General features: G+C 46.7%; 1 protein-coding gene across 2 annotated transcripts; it reads left to right on the forward strand.

Annotated features, from left to right (window-relative positions):
• Positions 1-25,754, forward strand: znf106b (zinc finger protein 106b). 2 transcript variants are annotated; one of them, XM_065008661.1, is made up of 20 exons: positions 1-103; positions 614-699; positions 980-1,041; positions 1,570-1,761; positions 2,871-4,376; positions 4,665-5,031; positions 5,153-5,222; positions 6,716-6,870; positions 7,059-8,047; positions 8,286-8,335; positions 8,564-8,706; positions 11,001-11,135; positions 14,077-14,193; positions 14,477-14,668; positions 15,424-15,486; positions 15,655-15,774; positions 22,508-22,579; positions 22,775-22,846; positions 22,935-23,081; positions 23,594-25,754. In XM_065008661.1, the coding sequence occupies exons 2-20, from the start codon at positions 616-618 to the stop codon at positions 23,648-23,650; spliced, it is 4,593 nt and encodes a 1,530-aa protein (XP_064864733.1). In that variant the 5' UTR covers positions 1-103; positions 614-615; the 3' UTR covers positions 23,651-25,754. The 2 variants fall into 2 exon arrangements, with proteins under 2 accessions (XP_064864733.1, XP_064864732.1); XM_065008660.1 differs by having other exon boundaries at positions 2-103; positions 1,561-1,761.
• The last annotated feature ends 1,369 nt before the right edge of the window (positions 25,755-27,123 follow it).

The following is a 27,123-nucleotide window of genomic DNA, read 5'->3' on the forward strand; positions in this document are numbered from 1 at the left end:
GTGGATCAGCAGCGGTCGGGTGTTTTGTGGACCACAAGCATGGCGATCAAATTGGCCATGTGAGATTTGCTGAGTACAATAATATACCAAAAAACTCTAGGAGGTAAGTATGGTTTGTACACTGCAATGTATGTTTCTACACAATTCATAAACTAACATGTCTGTGGTCCTGGTATCTTGAGAATGTTTTGAAAACGTGTTTGTCATATTTTGCAAACGAAGCTAGCTAGCTAGCCAACCAACCAACCTCCAACGTTTGCTATCTAAACCTTGACAAACGGACAGTAGTAATACAATGCTAAAAAGAGCTAGCTAGCCAACAATATAATGCATTGTTTGCATCTACCTGTTTTGTAAATTAAATTGTGAGTGTCTATTGGATAGGTTGATTGTCATGACACACCATCTCACAGACACTCAAATATTATATTGTTGGCTCCAGGTGGTAAGAAATTGCACGGTAGGCAGTGATTCATAACTCCAAAGACGAGGACATCTTTACGTTGTAAAAAGCCTTGTTTATGGACTTTTAAATCAAGGTAGTTAGGTTTGAAACTGTCATTAGGTCCTTAGCTGTCTTCAAAATGTGCTGCATATCATTTTCCCTTTCCAGAGATGACACCGACTAAGAAGACCCCAAGCGTGAAGGTGGAGGTGTCTTGCTATTGTATATTATGTCGCAAGGTCTACCTGAAAAATGTAAGATATATCTTATTATTGGTATAACCATATTTCCCAGAACAGCACATTTCAACTGGATTACTTGTACAGTGTTGGACAGTATTTTATAGGCGATAACAAATTATAATTGTCCATACAATATTGGCTACTGTGTCATAGATACTGTGATTTGGTTTAGCGATTCCAGGCTGAAGCCAATTGCATGCTGTTGATTGGCATTTTTCACTATTGCCATGTCTTGAGAGATGTTATTCAAGTTCAGATTTTTTTTTAAATTCTTCTCCTAACTATCCTACAGGATGCGCACAAGCACATGCAGAGCATGCTACACCACCGAGAGCTTGAGAATGTGAAGGGCAGGTGAGATTCAATTCCCAACCACACAGGTCTTTTGTGAACTGAATCTTAATGCATACATGTCTGTAAAAATTAGTACCACGTCCCTACAAAAAATTATGCTTTAAGTGTAAAGACTGACTCTATTACTTGGTAGTGGTTACTTCCACACAGTGTCTAATTTCCATTTTTAACCTGCATTATGTTTTAATTGTAATATAAATTGTTCTTCCTGTTGTGAGAACATTTTTCCACTCAGGGCACCATTGGGAATGAAACCTTGGTCTCAATTGGGCTGCCCCGAGTAACTAAAAGTTCATAAATAAATAATCACTATTAGAGAAATAAGCATGACCAGGACTAGAAAAATAAATATGGCCATTTAACAAACATTTGAAAGCATGACCAGGACTAGATAAATATGCATGACCAGGACTAGAAAAATAAATATGGCCATTTAACAAACATTTGAAGGCATGGCCAGGACTAGATAAATAAGCATGGCCAGGACTAGAGAAATATGCCACCCCTCCTCTTCCCCAGGGATTGTAGGCACTGGTGCAAAGTGTGCAAAGTGTCCTCTCAGGGTTTGACTGAGTACGCCGAGCACATCTCCACCCAGTCGCACGGAGACAAGATCAAGAACCCGCCACGGAAGACTAAGCCTATGTATGTGGAACACGACCTCGACGCAGAGCTGCTCTCCAAAGTCAGGGAAAGGAACAAAGAACTGCATAAGATGGAGTGAGTTCCATGTTTATTACATTGTCTCTTCATTTTAAACAACAGGAGACCTGAGAGTACTTGGTCAAATGTAAATTGTTGTGCCAGTTGAACAAATTATTACAGCTTCCTTGATATAAAGCAGCTACATACACTACATTGTCTTTGTCGTACAAGACATGAGATACTAGAGTTTGCTTAGCGAAGAAGCCATTCTTTTAAGGATGTGCATCTTTCCTTTCAAGACAATTCCAAAATGATCTTGATACATGGGATATGATACATTTCAGTTTAAAGAATTCTGTGCGATTCATTTGATTTAAAGGAATGAATCGATGCCATTCGATAGGATTACGATTCGATGAACTAACATGTGTTGCACTAACATATACATTTTCCATTTTAAATGAAAATCTAGAGCTGATAGAGCTCATGAGCCGGTCCTCTCTGTGTGTGTGTGTGTGTGTGTGTGTGTGTGTGAAGGATATGACTAGGGATGCAAATCTTGGTCCGTTATCGAATAAGCAACCCCCATTAACCGGTTAAGAGAGGGTTAAATACTTTTATTCCGGTAAAACACAATTTTCAACAGCACACTTGATTAAAAAATAACCTGGCAAATGACATTGGATGTTACTCAACTAATAAAGCACAATGTTGCGCAAGCCATTGAACAAACATTTGAATGCTCAAGGTGACATGCATGATCAGGAATAGGCCTGATTGGTCAGCGCGCGAAGCTGAGCACTGTTTGACTATGCTACTGATATTGCCTGGGGTTGATGCCAAATGACTTGTAGATCAATGACTGTCAACACAATTACTTGCTTAGTTCGACAATGAAGGAGAGGACACAGTTGTCACAAAAGAGGAGGTATTTTTGGAAGGTAAAAATAAAGTAATTTGAGCAACCAAAAAATTATGAACCGGTGATTCGTAATGTTTGAATCGATGTTCTGACCGATGCATGCTACATTTGGATCGCCTTGGGTCCATGCTACATTTGGATCGGTTTGGGCCCTGCGGGCCAACGCACTAATTTCTTACAAATTTGAACCAGGAACCGATGCCTTTTGTTAAATCCCTACTGGCTTCATTTTGAACGTCATTCCGTTTGTCTTCCAACATAGGAAAAAGAAAAAGAGGAAGAAAAAGAAACTGAATCTAAAAATGGAAGCGCAGCAAGACCCGGAAAAGAAGAAAGCTCCCATGCGGAAATGTCCCAAGCAGTCAAAGGGAAAAGCACTGAAATGGATACCGCAAGTAGCTAAACTAAAATTAGCTAAATCGAAAACACAACTTTCCAAAGAGAAGAAACCCCAGCAGAAGACATCACAGCCACTCAGTGGTAAGATGGTACAAAACAAGGAGAACCGGCTCGCCTGTAAACTCAAGTCTCTGCCCCCCAGTCAGCCAGCCACACCACAGGGGCAGAGTGGAGCTCAGCCTCCCTGGCCAGAGTTTAGGGGACCCCCAGGTGGAACATGCCACCCCTATAGTGAACAACACACCCAGTCCACATTGTCCCAGCCCCATCAAGTTGGCAGTGATGACAATCCTCCAATTTCTGGCAGTCCTGACATCCAGAGCCTGGGCACTAGTGTCAGAGGAAGGGGCTTCAAAGCTAGCAGGCCCAACACATTTCATAAGAACCTTAGAGGAGCCGGAGTAAATCCTGTGACGCTACCACCAGGCCAGCTGAGGTGGCCTAAAACCAGCCAGTTGGGTTACGAATTCTATGGGCAGGCACCCAGAAAGACCCAGGATATGGACTTCACTAGTGATAACCTACCTCCAAAAGGAGCAATCATCTTCAGCCCAGGGGAGAGACTCTCTGGTAGTACCACTGCCCCAGTCTCTACCTCCAGCTCAGGTCCCTCTGGTCAGGGTGACGGCGACAAGGGCCGGATACGGAGCGTGGACGTCACTGTGATGCTACGTCAGGTCCGGAGAGCCCTGGGGGTGAGGGAGCCCCCAAGAGCCTCTTCCGTCACCCCGACTCTCACCACAACTCGAGGCCATTGCAGGGGGGCAGAGGTTGAGGCCGAGGAGGGCCTACCCAGAAGGACACAGAGGACCAAGCGTGGAGAGGCAGCCACACTTCCCAACTCCAGCTCCCCAGTCAGCCAGTTAAAAAGCCTCCCCTCCACCGCCTCCCTGCAGTCCTCACAGGTTAGCACTACCAGATCTGTGGCTTCAAGTGAAACTTTGCCTCTCCCTGGCAACCAAGCTAAACGAAGATCAACCCGATACCCCAAGGTAGAGGAAACCAGTAACTCACAACCGACCAAGGAAGGTGAGGGATTGGCTTCAGACACATACGGTCCGGTTAGCAGCCAAATCAATCCTCAGGAAGGTTCAACTGTGCCCCGATTGAGCAACCTTCCACGACCTACCTCTCTGAAGAGGGACTTGACCCGACATATCAGCAAACCCGGAGCCCACGAGCCTAACCTGAATGCAGCTCGCCGGATACGGAAGGGCGAGGGAGAGAAGGAGACGGGGACAGGGGCAGGGCTCAAACCCACACTGAAGAAGCTGCTCAGTTCCGCGGGGTCACAGAGGAAGGTCAACTGGAGGGAGATGTACCAGGAGGCCAACCGGAAGAAGCAGGAGAAAGTCAAAGGCATGCCCAGGTGAGGGAGGGCAGCACTTAGGACTGGTTTACTAAACCCAGGTTATGTCTTGTCTTGGACAAAAACATACTTTCAATGGATATTCTTCATTTATAATGGATGGTTTTTAGTCCATGACCAGGAAAGCAATTAGATTATTCTGGACAACTGTGTATTTTTTTTTAACAATGCCGTTTAAGACTAAGATAAGATCAAACTGTCTCTTTTGACTGTTGCTCTGGGAACATGCATCTGTGTTACTCACTACAATATTATCTGTAATTGGAAGGTAATGGTTTCATGTTGCAGGTTTGGCATTGAACTGGTGAACCCCCTCTCTGACCCAGAGGGCCTGGCCCTGGACGAAGACGAGGACCTCCCCCTAACAGAGGGCTTCCAATGGGAGTCTGGTTTCCCCGACGGAGCCCCGCCCCCTGCAGCCCTACCCACTCCCTCTCTCCCACAGGCAATGCCTGCTAGTGATGTCATCAGAGAGCAACCGTCAGAGGCTCGGACGCTGGGATCGGAGCAGCCTAGCACTGTGCTGCGGGATAGCAGGTCATCCCGAGCCCCTCAGTCTTTATGTGTGAAGACTGAACCAGAGCAGTACAGGGAGGCAGGAGTGGACAGTGAGCAGAGACAGTTGAATACAAAGAGGAAAAAGAAGCGGAAAGTGGTAAGGGGAGGAGTTATTAGACAGTCAGGCTGCTACTTTTCCTGCTTCTTTCAAGTCTATTGATGTTAACAAATGTGCCAGCTAGTGTTCACCCTTCTCTTTTCCTCGGTCTTTGTCTCAGGATAGTGACTTGTTAGACACCTCTGGTGTGGATCAGAGTGGGAAAAGGCAAAAGATTAAGTCAAACAGCGGTAAGTTGTCACTTAAAATTTGTGGTACCCTCCTTCCTGAAATATGCACATATTGTTACTTCTGTGTCTACATTATAATTGGTTCTACCCCGGGTTACCATAAAGAATGAGCCCGGTATTGTCACTGGACCTATTGTAAAGAGCATGGGTAGTAATTGCATAGCTTTAGATTCTATCCCTGTAACCCCACTGAAATTAATGATTTTTCATCATAAATTCAGCCAATTTGACGACCGCACATAGACCAAATACCCATTTGCATTATCTCCAACTCCGGCTGCTTTCAGGAGTGCTTGCTGTTGCTCACTAGTCAGTGAAAAAAATGTCTGAACAGCTGCACTTGCCCCGGAATGAGGGTGCAGAGGGCTCAGGCACCACCCATGGCCAAATGAGCCGGTGCAGAGGGCTCAGGCACCACCCATGGCCAAATGAGCCGGTGCAGAGGGCTCAGGCACCACCCATGGCCAAATGAGCCACATTGGGAACAAGGTTCGGGGGTTTTCACCGCCAAATTTATTTGTCAGATTTACCTCTCGGCTTGCTTGAATTGTTGTTACTCCGTCCACCGTCCCTGCAATAGCAGTTTTGGCTCAGCTCAAACCAAGTTTATTCAATCCACTGAGTGCTTCAGCTGCAAACACAACATACAAGTCACACAAGCACACATTTATACTTTTCGAGTAGGCGGAGTCATCTCCTTGCATGTCTAAGACGGTCCTTCTCTGTTAGTCAGAAACTGGCCTGCCTTATTAAGAACTGAAACTAGACTGTTGCCCTTTGCCTCCCTCCTTTAGAAACATTTATATTCAATAATAGCATGTTTGAGCAGAATATTAACTTTCTGCTCTTCCCCTTTTTCTCACTAACTTTCCTTACACAAAGTTCCTCTTTGCCCTTCCTTGACCCCCAACATATACATTTCTTATCTAAAGTAATCGCCAAGTTCTGGTATGTTTAACATGAATAAGTATATTTCAAGCTAGAATCTAACGGTTTATAACTTTGCAGTAGAGATATGTCAATGTCTGCAATTGGTTTCTTTGCTCCATGTTCCACATCACTGTTGTAACTCATTTCCATAGTCAGTCGGTGTGATCACAATTCTGTGAGTGCATCTCAATACTCCGAAGTGTCTTTCTTTCCTTGTCTCCCCTCCTTTACCTGCACTGTGAAAGAACCGGGAAGGGGAAAGACACTCTCCAGTATTGTTGAACCGGGAAGGGGAAAGACACTCCCCAGTATTGTTGAACCGGGAAGGGGAAAGACACTCCCCAGTATTGTTGAACCGGGAAGGGGAAAGACACTCCCCAGTATTGTTGAACCGGGAAGGGGAAAGACACTCCCCAGTATATTGCTTCGACATGTCCTGTGTTTTCCAGTCTTTGCTGATGAAGGAGATGAGACTGGTAAAGACCCCCACATTAGACTATTGAGGTTCACACTTTGTCTGTGTGGTTGTTACATCCAGACTTACTCCATTCCCTGTTCTGTAGAGAATGTCCAGGTGGACCAGCTGCTAGCTGTGTCTCTGATGGAGGAGGAGCTGAGCGGTTCCCTACAGAGCCTAGACACTTCCCTGATCCAGGCCCGCAACACCCTGCAGGTCGCCTACACAGAGGTGCAGCGCCTCCTACTAGTCAAACAGCAGGTACTACGTCCGGGATGCTCACTACATCTACCTGGGTTGTGATCAGTGGGGATGAAAGGGAAGGAAACGGAGGTTCTACCTGGATTTTTATTAAGATACACATAGGAACGACCCTGAACCCGACCCTGGTATAGAGGATGAATAGATGAAGTGTGGCATCGGTTTCACTTTTGTTGTCTGTGTTGCAGGTTACCACAGAGATTAACGGTCTCAGAGCCAAGCGTATTGAGATCCTGCAGGGGATGCAAGGGGCAGTGGCAGCAGCTACGGTGCCTACCCAACACCCCTCACTCCTTCCTCTGTCCAACCTCCGTATCCCTTCCCCCACGGGGCCCACCTCTGCGGCACCCTTGTCGCCCTATCCCAATCTGACCCCGGCTTACCACTCCACCCCCTCCGCCATACCCATCCTAAACCCCACCCCCTCCACCCCAGTGAGCCTGCCTGTCAAAAAAGAGCCTGCCACTCTCAACAGCCAGTCTCGCGCCACCCCCTCACGCAGTCCTGTCATTTCCTATCCCCTCGTGAACCCTCGCTCCACCACCCCTGTCCTCGTTCCCTCACCTCTACACATCCCCATACCCGCCAAACCCCCTTCCACCACAGTGACCCTTCCTGCAACTACACCACCTGCTGTTGCGACACTCGGCCAGCAGAGGGTGGTGGGTAGCTCCACCTCACTGTCTACCAGCACCAAGCAGCTGAGGGGAAGGCAAAAGAAGCAGAGCAAGGAGAAGGCCACCAGGAGGACCAAGTCAAAGCAGGAAGACGTTCAAGACCAGAGTTCAACGGCCAGTTCCACCACCAGTGACTCGGAGGACTGGGAGGACCAAGAGGGGCTCACCCTCACCTCTGTCCACCTCGCACAGGTGCGGAAAGACCCTCTATTGGGGCAGGAGAAGGACGGGGGTAAAGGGGGTGACGAAGGAGACAGCGACTGCTACGTCGAGACAGTCACTGTAGAGCGCCAGCCGAGATCCAACATGGACGTCGTCGCCATCGATGACTCGGACGTCGAGGAGGAGCCGGAGGCCATTGTTCCACACACCCCTGCTCCCGCACAGCTCCCCTCCACCCCACCTAGGTCTGTGTGTGTGGAGGTGAACTCTAGCGGTACACAGACAGTCAGGGTTAAGGAGGACCATAAGGACATCAAACTAAAGGACACCAGCTACGGGTTAGTCTCTTTACTGTACATTTCCATAAAGGAATAAACAATAATAAACAAGGACCTGGGTATCAATAACAGTAATGGAAGCTAAATTGTTTGGTAATTGCTAGATCAGTGTATCCAGGCGTTAGTGTTTCCAGGCGTTATGTTATCAGAGTATCAACCCACATTGTTGCATTAGAATCCTCTTTTGAATGCAATGCCCCCCCCTAATGTGAAATACCTGTGGTTTCTGTTTCCCCAGCAAAATGAAGTTACCCCCTGTAACTGTGAAAAAGAAACATAGTCCCCCAAGTGAGTTACCTGCTTCATATGTCCACTTCCACCATTTTTTGGGCTGAAATGAAAATGTGTCAATTAGTCATAAACGTTGAATGTTAATGCCGCGCAGCCTGAGTGTATTATAGGTCTGTCTGTTTGTAGGCAAGTCTACACGGTGTACGAGTTTCTGTCTGTTCCATAACTAGTGTTTGTGATATGGCTCCGTTTCCTGGTTTTGACCCTCTATCTCTCTCCCCTCAGAGTGTGCCGACGTGGCTGAGGAGCAGGAGCCGTCTCTGGGGAGCTTCGAGGGCCACACTGGCACCGTCCATGACCTCCAGATCCATGGGGGCTTCCTGTATACATGTTCAGGGGATAACACAGCACGAGCATATTGCCTAGTGGTGCGTATAGGACAGGGGTCTTACACATTTTCTTGCCCAGGGACCCCCTTGCAGGCAATTAAGACCCCCCCCCCCCTGACAACCGGTGACCGAGACCCCCGTTATACGTTAGCAAAATTTCACATCTGGTCTTATTATCTCAGGTGATTGATAATGGCAAGGAGAAGTAATCAACATTTAAAAATTAATAGATTTGGTAGATTGTTTTTCAATGTTTTGACCTACCCACATTGTAATTGCAGGAAGTCTGAACTCTAACATGGCTTATTAGCTAGAAAGGTAACTCAAAACACATGTTTGCTAAAACAAAGGTTTGCCATATGTTGGTTCAAAGTTTGGACACCTAACTCAAGGGTTTTTCTTTATTTGTACTGTTTTCTACGTTGTAGAATAATGGTGCGACTTCAAAACTATGAAATAACATATGGAATCATGCAGTAACCAAAAAAGTGTTAAACAAATAAATGTATTTGAGATTCTTCAAAGTAGCCACCCTTTGCCTTGATGACAGCTTTGAACACTCTTGGCATTCTCTCAACCAGCTTCACCTGGAATGCTTTTCCAACAGTCTTGAAGGAGTTCCCACACATGCTGGCTGCTTTTCCTTCACTCTGCGGTCCCAAACCATCTCAAACCAACTCAATTGGGATGAGGTCGGGTGATTGGGGAGGCTAGGTCATCTGATGCAGCATTCCATCATTCTCCTTCTTGATCAAATAGACCTTACACAGCCTGGAGTTGTGTTGGGTCATGTCATGTTGAAAATACAAATTAAGTGCAAACCAGATGGGATGGCGTATCACTACAGAATGCTGTGGTAGCCATGCTGGTTAAGTGTTCCTTAAATTCTAAATAAATCACTGACAGCGTCACCAGCAAAGCATCCTCACACCACCTCATCCATGCTTTACGGTGGGAACCACACACATGCTGAGATTATCCGTTCACCTACTCTGAGTCACAAAGACATGGCGGTTGGAACCAAAAATCTCAAATTTGGACTCATCAGACCAAAGGACAGATTTCCACCGATTTCCAATGGACATTCCATTGTTCGCGTTTCTTGGCCCAAGCAAGTCTCTTCTTATTGATGTCCTTTAGTGGTGGTTACTTTGCTACAATTCAACCATGAAGGCCTGATTCCCACAGTCTCCTCTGAACAGTTGATGTTGAGATGTCTGTTACTTGAACTCTGTGAAACATTTATTTGGGCTGCAATTTCTGAGGCTGGTAACTAATGAACTTATCCTCTGCAGCAGAGGTAACTCTGGGTCTTCCTTTCCTGTGGCGGTCCTCATGAGAGCCAGTTTCATCATAGCGCTTGATTGTTTTTGCGACTGCACTTGAAGAAACTTTAAAAGTTCTTGAAAAGTTCTGGATTGATTGACCTTCATGTCTTAACCTCTCTGGGGTAGGGGGCAGTATTTTGACATCCGGATGAAAAGCGTGCCCAAAGTAAACTGCCTGTTACTCAGGCCCAGAAGCTAGGATATGCATATAATGGGTAGATTTGGATATAGATGATGTCTGTGAGTATAACAGAACTGACATGGCAGGCGAAACCCAGAGGACAACCCCTATTCAGCCACTATTTTCAATAGACCTTTTGGAGTGCCAACAGAAGATAATCAAAGGTAATTCATTTTTTTATACCGCTATTTCTGACTTTCATGTCACACCTGCCTGGTTGAAATATGTTTTTCATGGCGGTGTGCTGTCCTCAGATAATCGCATGGTGTGCTTTCGCCATAAAGCCTTTTTGAAATCTCACACAGCAGCTGGATTAGTTAAGCTTTATTTTTATCTATTACACTTGTGATTTTATGAAAGTTAAATATTTATAATTCTGTAGTTTGAATTTCGCGCTCTGCAATTTCAACAGATGTTGGCCAGGTGGGACGCTACCGTAGGTCTATCTTCTGTATACCACCCTTACCTTGTTACAGCACAACTGATTGGCTCAAACTCATTAAGATGGAAAGAAATTCCACAAATGAACTTTTAACAAGGCACACCTGTTAATTGAAATGCATTCCAGGTGACTTCCTCATGAAACTGGTTGAGAGAATGCTAAGAGTGTAAAAAGCTGTCATCAAGGCAAAGGGTGGCTACTTTGAAGAATCTCAAATATAAAATATATTTTGATTTAACACTTTTTTTTGTTTACTACATGATTCCATATGTGTTATTTCATAGTTTTGATGTCTTCTATTATTCTACAATATAAATTGGATTTGACTAACAGGCAGGCTTACAATGCTGAGATACTGTATTTTTGTCCCTGGGGTGTTCAGAGCAAAGCGTGCCAAGCTGTGTTTGAGGGCCACACCAACAAGATCAACTGCCTGCTGGTGTCATCTCTGCCCGGCCTGCCAGCACGTCTCTACACCGGCTCCAGTGACCTCACCATCCGCTGCTTCAGCATCAAGGTACCACACCCCTTTCATCACACAGTGCCTTCAGAAAGTATTCACACCCCTTGACCTTTTCCACATTTTGTTGTGTTACAGCCTGAATTTGAAATTGATTAGGTTTAGATGTTTTCGGTCGCTGGCCTATCCACAATACCCCATAATGACATCACAATACCCCATAATGACATCACAATACCCCATAATGACATCACAATACCCCATAATGACATCACAATACCCCATAATGTCAAAGTGGAATAATATTTTTAGATACTTTTTTTTTTACCATTTAATAAAAAATGAAAGCTGAAATGTTTTGACTCGCACTGTGTGCAATAATAGTGTTTAACATGTTGTTTTTTTTATGACAACCTCCTCTCTGCACCCATACGCATACAATTATCAGTCGAACAGTGAATTTCAAACAAAGATTCAACCACAAAGACCAGGGAGGTTTTCCAATGACTCGCAAAGAAGGGCACCTATTGGTAGATGGGTAGAACATTTTAAAAGCAGGCGTTGAATATCCCTTTGAGCATGGTGAACTTTTTAATTACACTTTGGGTGGTGTATCAATAAACATACGGTCGTCCTTCCTAACTCAGTTGCCGGAGAGGAAGGAAACTGCTCATGATTTCACCAAGAGGCCAATGGTGACTTTAAAACTTTTAGAGCGTTTAATGGCAATAGGTAGTTGACTGGTCGATTGTTTGGTCGATAGGCTGTTGGTTGACCGAGATTTCTTTAGTCGAGCAGTCACAATGTTTATTTTTTATGTTGTATAAGACACCTGTCTGATTCGCGCCTGTCTCAGTGGACTAGTCCATTGTGGAGGCCACAGGGATGGCATAGTTCATCACTAAGACATGTTGTACTGAAATTGTATGTGAGTTATATTATGTAAAAAATAATGGTGCCACACAAATAAATCAAATGTGCTTTCTCCCGTGTTGGATATGTTCGCTGTCCGCGTTTCTGAAACATGAGTTTCAGTGCCCTGTAGAATTGGCACCTTTCCCTATGTTGCTATGTGCATAATAGCAAATGGTTTATTTGACATGTATTTAACTAGGCAAGTCAGTTAACCCCTCTGGGATATGTGGGACACTTGTGTATCCAAAAAAGGCCTTTTTAAAATTGTTACGGCAGACTGATATTACTTATTTATTGAGTGTTTACTCTTTTCCAAACAGACAAAAGGTATATTGTAATTTAACAGCACCAGTTTGTCACACTTAATATGCACACAACTCTTATAGCCTATAGACATTTACATTTACATTTTATGACTCTCTTGTACACTTAGTGTTTACACTGCTCCGAATTGTCAGAAGAAATAATATTGTAATCTAACAGCAACAGCTTGGGACACTACTCACACAACGCCTGTTTCCTATACCCTCCTTATCGTTCATCTCCAGTCATTTCCACAACCAAGTCAAATATCTCCCACAGATCTGACTTCCCTTCTTTTTTTTTCTGAGCAACCAGTTAACATTCTCCCGTTTTCAAGTGTTTTTTCTGCATCCATTTTGCTGTCACGTGTTTGTTTTTTGGGTGTTTGTTTATCGATGTGATAATGATATGCTATAGGTCAGGCCCTATTGGTCACATGCATGCCATGCGTATTTGTTTCACGTAGAGAGAGCAAGGTTTGAGGGAATAGGGAATGTTTTTCCTAAACAAATTAGGGATTATGGTAACAACTTTTCATTCAGAAACAAGTAAGAAACTAAATGGCTGAAATTGTTGCAGCTTCAGCACAAAGAGCAATTAACACTTGCTGTGGTGCCTTCACTGCAGTAGGGAGGAGAGCGAGACAACGTGCGCCAATCACACAGGCACTCGCTATAAAAAATGTTTTAGTGTGACCATCAGGCTCTTTCTTTAGTCATTTGTGTCTTAATTATTTAATCAAACAATGTGCTTAAAGCATCAGACAAGCTCAGTGCCTGTAGTTGGTTTTATTCAAACACATAGGGTGTCTGTCTATACGCCTGAAGGTATCACCTACCCTCTCCCTACTGTATATCTCTGGTCCTCATCTTCCTATACATCACCTCCCCTCTCCCTACTGTATATCTCTGGTCCTCATCTTCCTATACATCACCTCCCCTCTCCCTACTGTATATCTCTGGTCCTCATCTTCCTATACATCACCTCCCCTCTCCCTACTGTATATCTCTGGTCCTCATCTTCCTATACATCACCTCCCCTCTCCCTACTGTATATCTCTGGTCCTCATCTTCCTATACATCACCTCCCCTGTATATCTCTGGTCCTCTCTTCCTATACATCACCTCCCCTCTCCCTACTGTATATCTCTGGTCCTCATCTTCCTATACATCACCTCCCCTCTCCCTACTGTATATCTCTGGTCCTCATCTTCCTATACATCACCTCCCCTCTCCCTACTGTATATCTCTGGTCCTCATCTTCCTATACATCACCTCCCCTCTCCCTACTGTATATCTCTGGTCCTCATCTTCCTATACATCACCTCCCCTCTCCCTACTGTATATCTCTGGTCCTCATCTTCCTATACATCACCTCCCCTCTCCCTACTGTATATCTCTGGTCCTCATCTTCCTATACATCACCTCCCCTCTCCCTACTGTATATCTCTGGTCCTCATCTTCCTATACATCACCTCCCCTCTCCCTACTGTATATCTCTGGTCCTCATCTTCCTATACATCACCTCCCCTCTCCCTACTGTATATCTCTGGTCCTCATCTTCCTATACATCACCTCCCCTCTCCCTACTGTATATCTCTGGTCCTCATCTTCCTATACATCACCTCCCCTCTCCCTACTGTATATCTCTGGTCCTCATCTTCCTATACATCACCTCCCCTCTCCCTACTGTATATCTCTGGTCCTCATCTTCCTATACATCACCTCCCCTCTCCCTACTGTATATCTCTGGTCCTCATCTTCCTCCTTTCCCTTTTCAGTCAAAGAAGTGCCTTGAGCAGATCTCTCTGTCCGACCGGGTGCTGTGTCTGCACATTCACTGGAACATCCTGTACGTAGGCCTGGCAAATGGATCTGTGGTCAGCTTTGAGGTCAAGGTGAGTGTGTCTAAGCCTGGAGTCCAGGTCCTGAAATCATAAAGCATCTCTAGAGTAGGTGTGCTGATCTGGGATCAGGTCCCCCTTATCCATATGATTTTATTCTCTCTCCATTAGGATCAAAAAGGCACAACCGATCCTAGATCGGCACTCCTTCTCTGAGACGCTTTGATTGGTCCACTATTCAACATGGTAGTTCCTAGTTATAGCTTGGATCAGAATATGATACAAACAGTTGTTCTCTTCCTATTCTCCTTCCTCTCCCTCCCTGTCTCCCCTGCAGACCCAGAGGCAGCTGGATGTGTTTGAGTGCCACGGCCCACGGGGGGTGAGCTGCCTGGGCACGTCCCAGGAGGGAGCTCGGCGGGTGCTGCTAGTGGGCTCTTACGACAGCACCATCAGCGTACGTGACGCCAAGAGCGGTCTGCTGCTGCGCTCACTGCAGGGCCACACTAAGACCGTCCTCTGTATGAAGGTGAGGAGTCGGGTAGTTGATATGATCTAAAATAGAAATCTTATCGTGTGTCACCACTGTGTCCTTGGGTCCAGGGTGGGTCAATTCCATTTGAATTCAGTCAATTGGGGAGTCAACCCCGACCTTTTACCGAGAACACATTTCCCTCTTAGACCCTATGGACAGGTGGGACCTGATCCCGGGTCAGCATTCCTACACTGATCCCTGGGTCAGCATTCCTACACTGATCCCTGGGTCAGCATTCCTACACTGATCCCTGGGTCAGCATTCCTACACTGATCCCTGGGTCAGCATTCCTACGCTGATCCCTGGGTCAGCATTCCTACGCTGATCCCTGGGTCAGCATTCCTACGCTGATCCCTGGGTCAGCATTCCTACGCTGATCCCTGGGTCAGCATTCCTACGCTGATCCCTGGGTCAGCATTCCTACGCTGATCCCTGGGTCAGCATTCCTACGCTGATCCCTGGGTCAGCATTCCTACGCTGATCCCTGGGTCAGCATTCCTACGCTGATCCCTGGGTCAGCATTCCTACGCTGATCCCTGGGTCAGCATTCCTACGCTGACACGGCATATTTCAGGGTTTGTTCTCCTGTAGTGGTCTGAATGTGATGCAATCAGTGTTTTATACTCATTTTGGACACAAGTTAACACTTGGCATGTTAATGTAACGTTAATTTGTTGGTTGTCTTGAACGGACAACTCTGACTCTGCCTGTCAGGTATGATCATTCTTTCCCCATTTGTCTGATGTCAGGTGGTGAATGACCTGGTCTTCAGCGGCTCCAGTGATACGTCTGTCCACGCCCACAACATCCACGTGAGTGTCTAACCCCTCCCATCACTTTCCTTGTTCACATAATCATCGTAACACATTCATTCCCGTATGACGGAACAGTCACATAATCTGTGGATGTAGTTGATTTATTTGATTTCAGTCTTTTTGGTTGACATCTTCCTCGCTCCCTCTGTGTCTGTCCATGCGTAGACTGGTGAGCTGGTCCGTATCTATAAGGGTCACAGCCACGCAGTCACAGCGTTAGCCATCTTGGGGAAGGTCATGGTGACAGCCTGCCTGGACAAGTTGGTGCGTGTCTACGAGTTACAGGTGGGTCTGCCTCATCCTACTCTCCTTCAATGGCTTTATCCACTCACTCAGATTACTAGCTTATCTGTCGCTTTGTCTGTGTCTCGCTCTCTTTCTCAATTCCATTCAATTTGCTTTATTGGTATACCGTAACAATGTACATATTGCCAAAGCTTACTTTGGATATTTACAATATGAATATAATAAGAATCAAAATTGTCAACAGGACAACAGTAACAATAATAACCAAAGGTCAAAATAACCATACAATAACAATAAGCATACAGTAGAGGACATGTGAAGGTTGATTGGTCTGTCCGACACTGTCCCTCATCTTATGGCAGGCAGCAATGTAGTGCGCTGCCAACCCACAGCTCTCTGCGTCCTCCCCCAACAGGACAGGTTGCCTACTCATCAGAGAGGTCTTTGAAACCTTGAATAAGTGTTTCAAATTTGGGGTAATGACACTATCTACTTGTTTTATATTTTTGACGTTTTGTCAGGAAATGCAGCTCTGTGGTGCAGTGGTTGCACAACCTTTCCTTTACAGGGAGCCAGGTTTTCCTGTGTCTACCCTTCTCAATGGCAAGGCTGTGCTCCCTGAGCCTGTACTTTGTCAAGGTTTTTCTTTGAGCAGTAACCATGGTCAAATAGTTAGCAACGGTGTACTGTCAATTTAGGGCCAGATGGCACTGCTTTGTGCTTGTGTTTCCCAATAATCTATATAGTTTTGATTGTGTTGTAATTTGTTTTATTAGAACAGGTTTGTGAACACAACCCCAGGACCAGCTGGATTTTTAAATTTTTAAAAATGTTTTTAACCTTTTATTTAACAAGGTAGGCTAGTTGAGAACAAGTTCTCATTTAAAACTGCGACCTGCCCAAGATAAAGGAAAGCAATGCAACACAAACAACAACAACAGAGGTACACATGGAATCAACAAACAGAGTCAATAATACAATACAAAGTCTATATACAGTGTTTGTAAATGAGGTAGAATAACGGAGGTAAGGCAATAGGCCATAGTGGTGAAATAATTGCAATATAGCAATTAAACACTGGAGTGATAGATGTGCACAAGATGAGTGTGCAAGTAGAGATACTGGGGTGCAAAGGAGCAAAATGACAGTATGGGGATGAGGTAGTTGGATGGGCTAATTACATGTGGGCTATGTACAGGTGCAGTGATTTATGAGTTGCTCTGACAGCTGGTGCTTAAAGCTAGTGAGGGAGATGTGATTTTTGCAGTTCGTTCCAGTCATTGGCAACAGAGAACTGGAAGGAAATGCGGTCAAAGGAGGAATTGGCTTTGGGGGTGAACAGTGAAATATACCTGCTGGAGTGCGTGCTATGGATGGGTGCCAGTGAGCTGAGATAAGGCGGGACTTAACCTAGCAAAGACTTATAGATGACCTGGAGCCAGTGGGTTTGGCGACGAATATGAAGAGAGGGCCAGCCAACGAGAGCATACAGGTCGCAGTGGTGGGTAGTACATGGGGCTTTGGTGACAAAACGGATGGCACTGTGATAGACTGCATCCAATTTGCTAAGTAGAGTGTTGGGGGCTATTTTGTAAATGACATTGCCGAAGACAAGGGTCGTAGGATAGTCAGTTTTACGAGGGTTTGTTTGGCAGCATGAGTGAAGGATGCTTTGTTGCGAAATAGGGAGCTGATTCTAGATTTAATTTTAGATTGGAGATGCTTAATGTGTAGTTATAGTTGTCCACATATTCAGTCAGAACTGTCCAGAGTAGTGATGCTAGGCGGGCGGGAAGTTGTGGGCAGCGATCGGTTGAAGACCATGCATTTAGTTTTTCTTGCATTTAAGAGCAATTGGAGGCCACGGAAGGAGAGTTGTAATGGCATTGAAGCTCGTCTGGAGGTTAGTTAACACAGTGTCCAAAGAAGGGCCAGAAGTATACAGAATGGCGTCGTCTGCATAGAGGTGGATCAAAGAGTCACCAGCTGCAAGAGTGACATCATTAATGTATACAGAGAAAAGAGTCGGCCCTAGAATTGAACCCTGTGTCACCCCCATAGACTGCCAGAGGTCCGGACAACAGGCCCTCTGATTTGACACACTGAACTCTGTCTGAGAAGTAGTTGGTGAACCAGGCGAGGCAGTCATTTGAGAGTCGAAAGCCTTGGCCAGGTCGATGAATACCATTGCACAGTATTGTCTCTTATCAATGGCGGTTATGATATCATTTAGGACCTTGAGTGTGGCTGAGGTGCACCCATGACCAGCTCGGAAGCCAGATTGCGTAGCGGAGAAGGTACGGTGGGATTCGAAATGGTCTGTGATCTGTTTGTTAACTTGGCATTCAAAGACCTTAGAAAGGCAGGGTAGGATAGATACAAGTCTGTAGCAGTTTGGGTCTAGAGTGTCTCCCCATTTGAAGAGGGGGATGACCGCGGCAGCTTTCCAATCTTTGGGGATCTCAGACAATACAAACGAGGTTGAACAGACTAGTAATAGTGGTTGCAACCATTTTGGCAGATCATTTTAGAAAGAGAAAGTAAAGATTGTCTAACCCGGCTGATTTGTAGGGGTCCAGATTTTGCAGCTCTTTCAGAACATCAGTTATCTGAATTTGGATGAAGGAGAAATGGGGTAGGCATGAGCAAGTTGCTGTGTGGGGTGCAGGGCTGTTGACCGGGGTAAGGGTAGCCAGGTGGAAAGCTTGGACAGCTGTAGAAAAATGCTTATTGAAATTCTCTATTATTGCGTATTTATCGGTGGTGACACTGTTTCCTAGCCTCAGTGCAGTGGGCAGCTGAGAGGAGGTGCTCTTATTCTCCATGGACTTTAGTGTCCCAGAACCTTTGAGTTTGTGGTACAGGATGCAAATTTCTGTTTGAAAAAGCTAGCCTTTGCTTTCCTAACTGCCTGTGTATATTGGTTCCTAACTTCCCTGAAAAGTTGCATATCTCAGGGGCTATTCGATGCTAATGCAGTACGCCACAGGATGTTTTTGTGCTGGTTAAGGGCAGACAGGTCTGGGGTGAACCAAGGGCTATATCTGTTCCTGGTTCTACATTTTTTGAATGGGGCATGCTTATTTAAGATGGTGAGGAAAGCACTTTTAAAGACTAACCAGGCATCTTCTACTGACGGAATGAGGTCAATGTCCTTCCAGGATGCCAGGTCAATTAGAAAGGACTGCTCGCAGAAGTGTTTTAGGGAGCGTTTGACAGTAATGAGGGGTGGTCGTTTGACCGCAGACCCATTACGGACGCAGGCAGTGATCGCTGAGATCCTTGTTGAAGACAGCAGAGGTGTATTTAGAGGGCAGGTTGGTCAGGATGATATCTATGAGGGTGCCTGTGTTTACAGATTTGGGGTTGTACCTGGTAGGTTCATTGATAATTTGTGTGAGATTGAGGGCATCAAGTTTAGATTGTAGGATGGCCCGGGGTGTTAAGCATGTCCCAGTTTAGGTCACCTAACAGCACGAGCTCTGAAGAAAGATGGGGGGGGGGGGGGATCAATTCACATACGGTGTCCAGGGCACAGCTGGGGCAGAAGGTTTTGGATGAGGACTCTTTTCTATGCTCAACTCTTGACATTGCAGGGCTTGGTAATGATATGAGAGGCGGTCACTGCATTTTAGATGTTTCTAAAACTTAATTGCTTTTTTTTGAGTTATTATTATTATTAGTGGATTTTGGCCTAATTCTGCCCTGCATGCATTGTTTGTCGGACATGTAGGAAAATCTTAGAACTCTGCATACAGGGTTTCAATTGGGTGTTTGTCCATTTGGTGAAATCTTGTTTTGCAAGAGTACCCCACACCTCACTGCCATAAAGTGCAATTGGTTCAATGACACATTTGATTAGTTTTAGCCAAATTGTAATAGGTGTTTTCAATTTGAATTTGTTTTTTAATAGCGTAGAATGTCCTGTGTACTTTCTCTCAGTTCATTCACTGCTTCATTAAGGTGTCCAGTTGAGCTTATTTTTAAACCCATGTAATTGTAGTGTGTGCAGTATTCTATATATTTTGTACCAATTGAGAACTTTGGTCTAGTTCCCTGAGATCTGGATCTTCTCTGGAAAATCATTATTGGAGTCTTTTTGACGTTTACTGCCAGGGCCCAGGTCTGGCAGTACTGCTCTAGCAGGTCCAGGTTCTGCTGTAGGCCCAGGTCATCTGCGAAGAGTAGGCATTTAACCTCTGAATTGTGGAGACTAACACCAGGGGCTGAGGATTTTTCTAGAATAGTGGCCAAGTCTCTCTCTGTCTCCGTCAGTCTCTCTCTGTCTCCGTCAGTCTCTCTCGGTCTCCGTCAGTCTCTCTCGGTCTCTCTCGGTCTCCGTCAGTCTCTCTCGGTCTCCGTCAGTCTCTCTCGGTCTCCGTCTGTCTCTCTCGGTCTCCGTCTGTCTCTCTCGGTCTCCGTCTGTCTCTCTCGGTCTCCGTCCGTCTGTCTCTCTCGGTCTCCGTCCGTCTGTCTCTCTCGGTCTCCGTCCGTCTGTCTCTCTCGGTCTCCGTCCGTCTGTCTCTCTCGGTCTCCGTCCGTCTGTCTCTCTCGGTGTCCGTCTGTCTCTCTCGGTCTCCGTCCGTCTCTCTCTCGGTCTCCGTCCGTCTCTCTCGGTCTCCGTCCGTCCCTCTCGGTCTCCGTCCGTCCCTCTCGGTCTCCGTCCGTCCCTCTCGGTCTCCGTCCGTCCCTCTCGGTCTCCGTCCGTCCCTCCCTCTCGGTCTCCGTCCGTCCGGTCTCCGTCCTCCTCCCTCTCGGTCTCCGTCCGTCCCTCCCTCTCGGTCTCCGTCCGTCCCTCCCTCTCGGTCTCCGTCCGTCCCTCCCTCTCGGTCTCCGTCCGTCCCTCCCTCTCGGTCTCCGTCCGTCCCTCCCTCTCGGTCTCCGTCCGTCCCTCCCTCTCGGTCTCCGTCCGTCCCTCCCTCTCGGTCTCCGTCCGTCCGTCCCTCTCGGTCTCCGTCCGTCCGTCCCTCTCGGTCTCCGTCCGTCCCTCTCGGTCTCCGTCCGTCCGTCCCTCTCGGTCTCCGTCCGTCCGTCCCTCTCGGTCTCCGTCCGTCCGTCCCTCTCGGTCTCCGTCCGTCCGTCCCTCTCGGTGTCCGTCCGTCCCTCCCTCTCGGTGTCCGTCCGTCCCTCCCTCTCGGTCTCCGTCCGTCCCTCCCTCTCGGTCTCCGTCCGTCCCTCCCTCTCGGTCTCCGTCCGTCCCTCCCTCTCGGTCTCCGTCCGTCCGTCCCTCTCGGTCCTCCGTCCGTCCGTCCCTCTCGGTCTCCGTCCGTCCGTCCCTCTCGGTCTCCGTCCGTCCGTCCCTCTCGGTCTCCGTCCGTCCCTCCCTCTCGGTCTCCGTCCGTCCCTCCCTCGGTCTCCGTCCGTCCCTCCCTCTCGGTCTCCGTCCGTCCCTCCCTCTCGGTCTCCGTCCGTCCCTCCCTCTCGGTCTCCGTCCGTCCGTCCCTCTCGGTCTCCGTCCGTCCCTCCCTCTCGGTCTCCGTCCGTCCCTCCCTCTCGGTCTCCGTCCGTCCCTCCCTCTCGGTCTCCGTCCGTCCCTCCCTCTCGGTCTCCGTCCGTCCGTCCCTCTCGGTCTCCGTCCGTCCCTCTCGGTCTCCGTCCGTCCCTCCCTCTCGGTCTCCGTCCGTCCCTCCCTCTCGGTCTCCGTCCGTCCCTCCCTCTCGGTCTCCGTCCGTCCCTCCCTCTCGGCCTCCGTCCGTCCCTCCCTCTCGGCCTCCGTCCGTCCCTCCCTCTCGGTCCGTCTCCGTCCGTCCCTCCCTCTCGGTCTCTCCGTCCGTCCCTCCCTCTCGGTCTCCGTCCGTCCCTCCCTCTCGGTCTCCGTCCGTCCGTCCCTCTCGGTCTCCGTCCGTCCGTCCCTCTCGGTCTCCGTCCGTCCGTCCGTCCCTCTCGGTCTCCGTCCGTCCCTCCCTCTCGGTGTCCGTCCGTCCCTCCCTCTCGGTGTCCGTCCGTCCCTCCCTCTCGGTCTCCGTCCGTCCCTCCCTCTCGGTCTCCGTCCGTCCCTCCCTCTCGGTCTCCGTCCGTCCCTCCCTCTCGGTCTCCGTCCGTCCGTCCCTCCCTCTCGGTCTCCGTCCGTCCCTCCCTCTCGGTCTCCGTCCGTCCCTCCCTCTCGGTCTCCGTCCGTCCGTCCCTCCCTCTCGGTCTCCGTCCGTCCGTCCCTCTCGGTCTCCGTCCGTCCGTCCCTCTCGGTCTCCGTCCGTCCGTCCCTCTCGGTCTCCGTCCGTCCCTCCCTCTCGGTGTCCGTCCGTCCCTCCCTCTCGGTCTCCGTCCGTCCCTCCCTCTCGGTCTCCGTCCGTCCCTCCCTCTCGGCCTCCGTCCGTCCCTCCCTCTCGGCCTCCGTCCGTCCCTCCCTCTCGGTCTCCGTCCGTCCCTCCCTCTCGGTGTCCGTCCCTCTCGGTCTCCGTCCGTCCGTCCCTCTCGGCCTCCGTCCGTCCGTCCCTCTCGGTCTCCGTCCGTCCGTCCCTCTCGGTCTCCGTCCGTCCGTCCCTCTCGGTCTCAGTCTGTCTCTCTCTCTGAAACAAATCATACTTGATTTAAAGTATAACACACTTAATAAAAGAAGACACACAATATAAGATGGTGAACCATCTCTGTCCTGTCCTCTTTCTGTCTCTCTCCTTCCTCACTCAACCCCTCTCTCTCCCTCTCTCTCCTCCCTCTCTCTTCTCCCTCTCTCTCCCTCCGTCTCTCTCCTCCCTCTCTCTCCCTCCGTCTCTCTCCTCCCTCTCTCTCTCTCCGTCTCTCTCCTCCCTCCCTCAACCCCTCTCTCTCTCCACAGTCCCACGACCGGCTGCAGGTGTACGGGGGCCACCATGACATGGTGATGTGTATGGCCATCCATAAGAGCGTGGTAAGTAAGCTTGTTTAGTCAGCCCAGAAGCCAACCCTCGTGCCTGTGGGCCTAGAGGCAATATGAACAACATCTACATTCAGTACATTGGAAAGGGGACTACTGTGAATGCATTGTACAGTTGATAGAATTTACAAAATTGAAAAAAGAGAAGTTGTGGACAATAAACTACTCTTCTCTCCTGATGCAATGTAGATCTACACAGGCTGCTACGACGGCACCGTCCAGGCCGTGAAACTCAACTTGATGCAAAACTACCGCTGCTGGGTAAGAGAAACATGCTGGGATTTACCTTCAGAATATTTCCTATCGTTTTGTCTGACATGTCATTTTCTGACCTGACCTTTGTGTGCAGTGGCACGGTTGCTCGCTGATCTTTGGCATGGGGGAGCACCTCCTGCAGCACCTGCTCACCGACCACAGCAACCGGCACCTGCAGACCTTCAGGTGTCGCTGGAGGAACTGCGACGCCGCCTTCGCCACGCAAGACTCTTCCCACCTGGTAAGAGAGAGACAGGTTTGTAGACAGACAGGTTGACTAATGGGCAAACACCAACAGTAGCTGCTTGGTTTACCTGAATTACAAGACTCCTCCCACCTGGTAAGAGACAGACAGACAGGTTTGTAGACAGACAGGTTGACTAATGGACAAAGACCAACAGTAGCTGCTTGGTTTACCTGAATTACAAGACTCCTCCCACCTGGTAAGAGACAGACAGACAGGTTGACTAATGGACAAAGACCAACAGTAACTGCTTGGTTTACCTGCATTACAAGACTCCTCCCACCTGGTAAGAGACAGGCAGACAGGTTTGTAGACAGACAGGTTGACTGATGAACAAAGACAAACAGTCAACCTGTCTGTCTACAAGACTCTCTGCCTGAATTACAGATCTTGTTATTACAGATGATTATTCTGTCAAAAATGCAGAATTTGAGAGCTCTTTGTATATAAGGAACAGAGGGGGGTTATTGTCTATGTCTCAGTACCTTGTCTCCCCCTTGTCTCTACAGGACCTGCCTAGCCACATGCAGACACACGTAGAGATGGACAGCAAGCTGAAAACATGACAGTAGAGAAGACATGCTTTTTCTCCAGTTCTTACTTCTGCAGATGTGTGGTGCTGAGTTGACACGGATCTCACCATTAGAATCAATGGCTCCATACATGGAGCTAGGCTGGAATTCTGGCATTCATTCTTCTTGGATAGTAGGAGTTGGGATCCCATTCAGTAGGCAAATGTTGAGGAGGGAAGGAGATAGAACTGAACTGTTTTCTTGTTCAGAGTAATTTCTCACTTTGTTCATCCTTTAACCCCCTGCTCTTCCCTGGTAAGAGGACACCAGTACGACTAAAGGTTGTGACATGTTTTTAATGGACCTTGGTTTACAACAGGGATCATCAACTAGATTTTTTTTATTTTATCTTTATTTAACTAGGCAAGTAAGTTAAGAACAAATTCTTATTTTCAATGACTGCCTAGGTACAGTGGGTTAACTGCCTGTTCAGGGGCAGAACGACAGATTTGTACCTTGTCAGCTCGGGGATTTGAACTTGCAACCTTTCGGTTACTAGTCCAACGCTCTAACCACTAAACTACCCTGCCGCCCCTTAAGCCACGGCATGATTTTTCATCAGCGGATTAACATAATTACAAATCATTTGTTGACTGCAAATTGACAGCAAGAAGCTCAAACGAATATATTTGAGTAAAACATAATAATTTCAAACCTGGCATATGTTTGTATATGATCACATATATCTCTGTATTATGCCTGGGAATATTGTGGGACAGATTTCCAAAATTAAAACTTGAAGCTGATTGGCTGGTGTTTTAACAGTCTTATGGTCAACCATTTAAAATAGTAATTTTCAGAACTTGGGGCTAAATAAAATCACAGTGGGCTGCTAGTTGGGGAACCCTGGATTACACCGTTCTACAAGGCTGTGGCTCAACGTCAGCAATTGTATTGGAACACTTGCTAAATAGCCCATACTGGACACACACACACACTAACACACAGCGTATAGATTATCACTGCATAACCAAACTAACTGATCTGTTGACATGGGCTGGTCATACATAACTACTAAACACAGTCTTGTGTAGGGACTTCTATTTCATACATACATTCACACATCTATGGCGTATGTACAGGTTACTGCCAAAGTAAAGGAAACACTTGAGTCAATGAGGGATTCAAAGTATAGTGAAAGCAGGTGCTTCCACACAGGTGTAGTTCCTGAGTAAATTAAGCAATTAACATCCCATGGTGGTTATTTGGGCTACCTAGGCTAGAAGAGTTCTGGGACTGAAATAGAGGTCTCAAAGGACCATAGGGGGTTTGAAGTGTCTCAGTCCCCAGATCTCAGCACAATTGAACACTTATGGGAGATTCTGGAGTGGCGAGTGAGACAGCGTTTTCCACCACCGTCAACGAAACACCAAATGGTGGAATTTCTTGTGGAAGAATGGAGCATTCCTCCAATTGAGTTCCAGACACTTCTAGAATCTATGCCAAGGTGCATTGAAGATGTTCTGGCTCGTGGTGGCCCAACGCCCTATAAAGATATGTTGGTGTTTCCTTTATGTTTGTAGTTGCCTGTATGTATTGATATGCTGAGCGTGCACACACATGTACAGCAACAATAGGAACGTGTTTTATTAATTCAGAAAAATGTATATGATTTTTTTCTGTTGTGAAGGATAATTTTTCCCATTTCAGTGGTCTAAGACAGAGACCAATGCTTACTGTAAAAGCACGGACATAAGGATTATTGACACAGGTTATTGACACAGACATGATTTGTCATGTTATTTTCCAGACTGTATGGAAGGGGCTCACTATTAAAGCTGCAGTATGTCACTTTTTAGGTCACCTGACCAAATTCACATAGAAATGTGAGCTAGATCTGTCATTCTCATTGAAAGCAAGTTTTTAGAAACAGATCTGTTCTATGTGCGCAATTTCTTTGCTTCCCATTAAATTCAGTTTTTGCGTCTTTTATTTTAGGTTTTGTACACCAGCTTCAAACATCTGAATGTACAATATTTTTGTTTATTGAAAAGATATTTCAGTGTTTTAAATCGTGCATTGATCCTCTACACCATACATGGCTTGTTTTGTCAAACTTTAATTAGGCCAACTATTAAAACATTTTACAACCAGGAAATGGTGGTGTGATATCTGCATTACTTTTTAAATGTCTAAAAAGGACCACCCGTTTCTCAGGCTTGTGAAATAAATACATTATATATATATATATACACACTGTATGGCAGCTTTAAATGCCCCACAGTGGAGTTCTGAATATTTGATGGAAACACTATATGACCGGTATTGAACTCTTACCCTATGAGGTCCAGAGCTGGTTTTCTGTTCTACCTGAGTTAACTGCATCCACCTGGTGTCCCAGGTCTAAATCGGTCCCTGATTCGAGGGGAACAATGAAACACAGTGGAACTGGCTTTGAAGTCCAGAGCTTGAGGGCTATATGAGCTTACTTAGGACCAACTAGACTGATATGAAGTTTTGGTCATCCACAACTGTGATACACAGTGGGGAAATGGACACTAATGTGACGTAGGCTGGCTTTTTCACTAGTTTAATGTGTAATTTTAAGAGGAGGCCGTAAGAGATGGGCATTGTGAATAGTCCATCACTCATAACTGTTCAAACCCATGTAGGCTCACCATGCAGGTTTCTGTTCTAACTAGCCATTTACACTGTACAAGTGTCACTCATCTAAGCATGCTAGCCTTGCCCTTGTGCATCGGCCATTGCAAGTGCACTGGGCCCAGTTGCAAAAACAAAATGGGGGACATTACATTTACTATTAGACATGGCTAGTTAGGTGTTATATTTCAGCAATAAGGCCCGAGGAGTTGTGATATATGGCCAATATACCACGTCTAAGGGCTGTTCTTATGCACAGCGCAACACAGAGTGCCTGGACACAGCCCAGCCCTTAGCTGTGGTATATTGGCCATATATCACAAACCCCAGAAGTGCCTTATTGCTATTATAAACTGGTTACTAATGTAATTAGAGCAGTAAAAATAAATATTTTGTCATACCGGTGATATACGGTCTGATATACCACCGCTGTCAGCCAATCAGCATTCAGGGCTCGAACCATCCAGTTTATGATTAGAGTTGGCGATCTAGCTAATGTGTTTTGCGTTTCCACTTCCTCATGTGGTGAATTAGCACTAATTAACTTTAGGCCTATATATAATATTAGCGCACATAAAGATTAAGGCAAATTCATCTCTCTTGAACAAAAACATCTGAAAATTCAGGAGCCCTATTTTGACCATAAAATATAAAAACATCCTAATTGTCAACCCAACAACTCATTTTTCTAATAACATCCTTAATAAAGCATTGTGAATGACTTTATAATGACTTTAAAAGATTACTCAAATGTATTCTATTGTGTGACACTGCACGAAAAATAATTTTTGGTACCACCAACTAAAAAAAGTGTGGGAACGATGTTAGACTAGAGCCCTGTTCATTATAGACCATCTAACCGTTGT

The sequence above is a fragment of the Oncorhynchus nerka genome, linkage group LG24 (genome assembly GCF_034236695.1).
Source record: "Oncorhynchus nerka isolate Pitt River linkage group LG24, Oner_Uvic_2.0, whole genome shotgun sequence".
NCBI lineage: Eukaryota > Metazoa > Chordata > Actinopteri > Salmoniformes > Salmonidae > Oncorhynchus > Oncorhynchus nerka.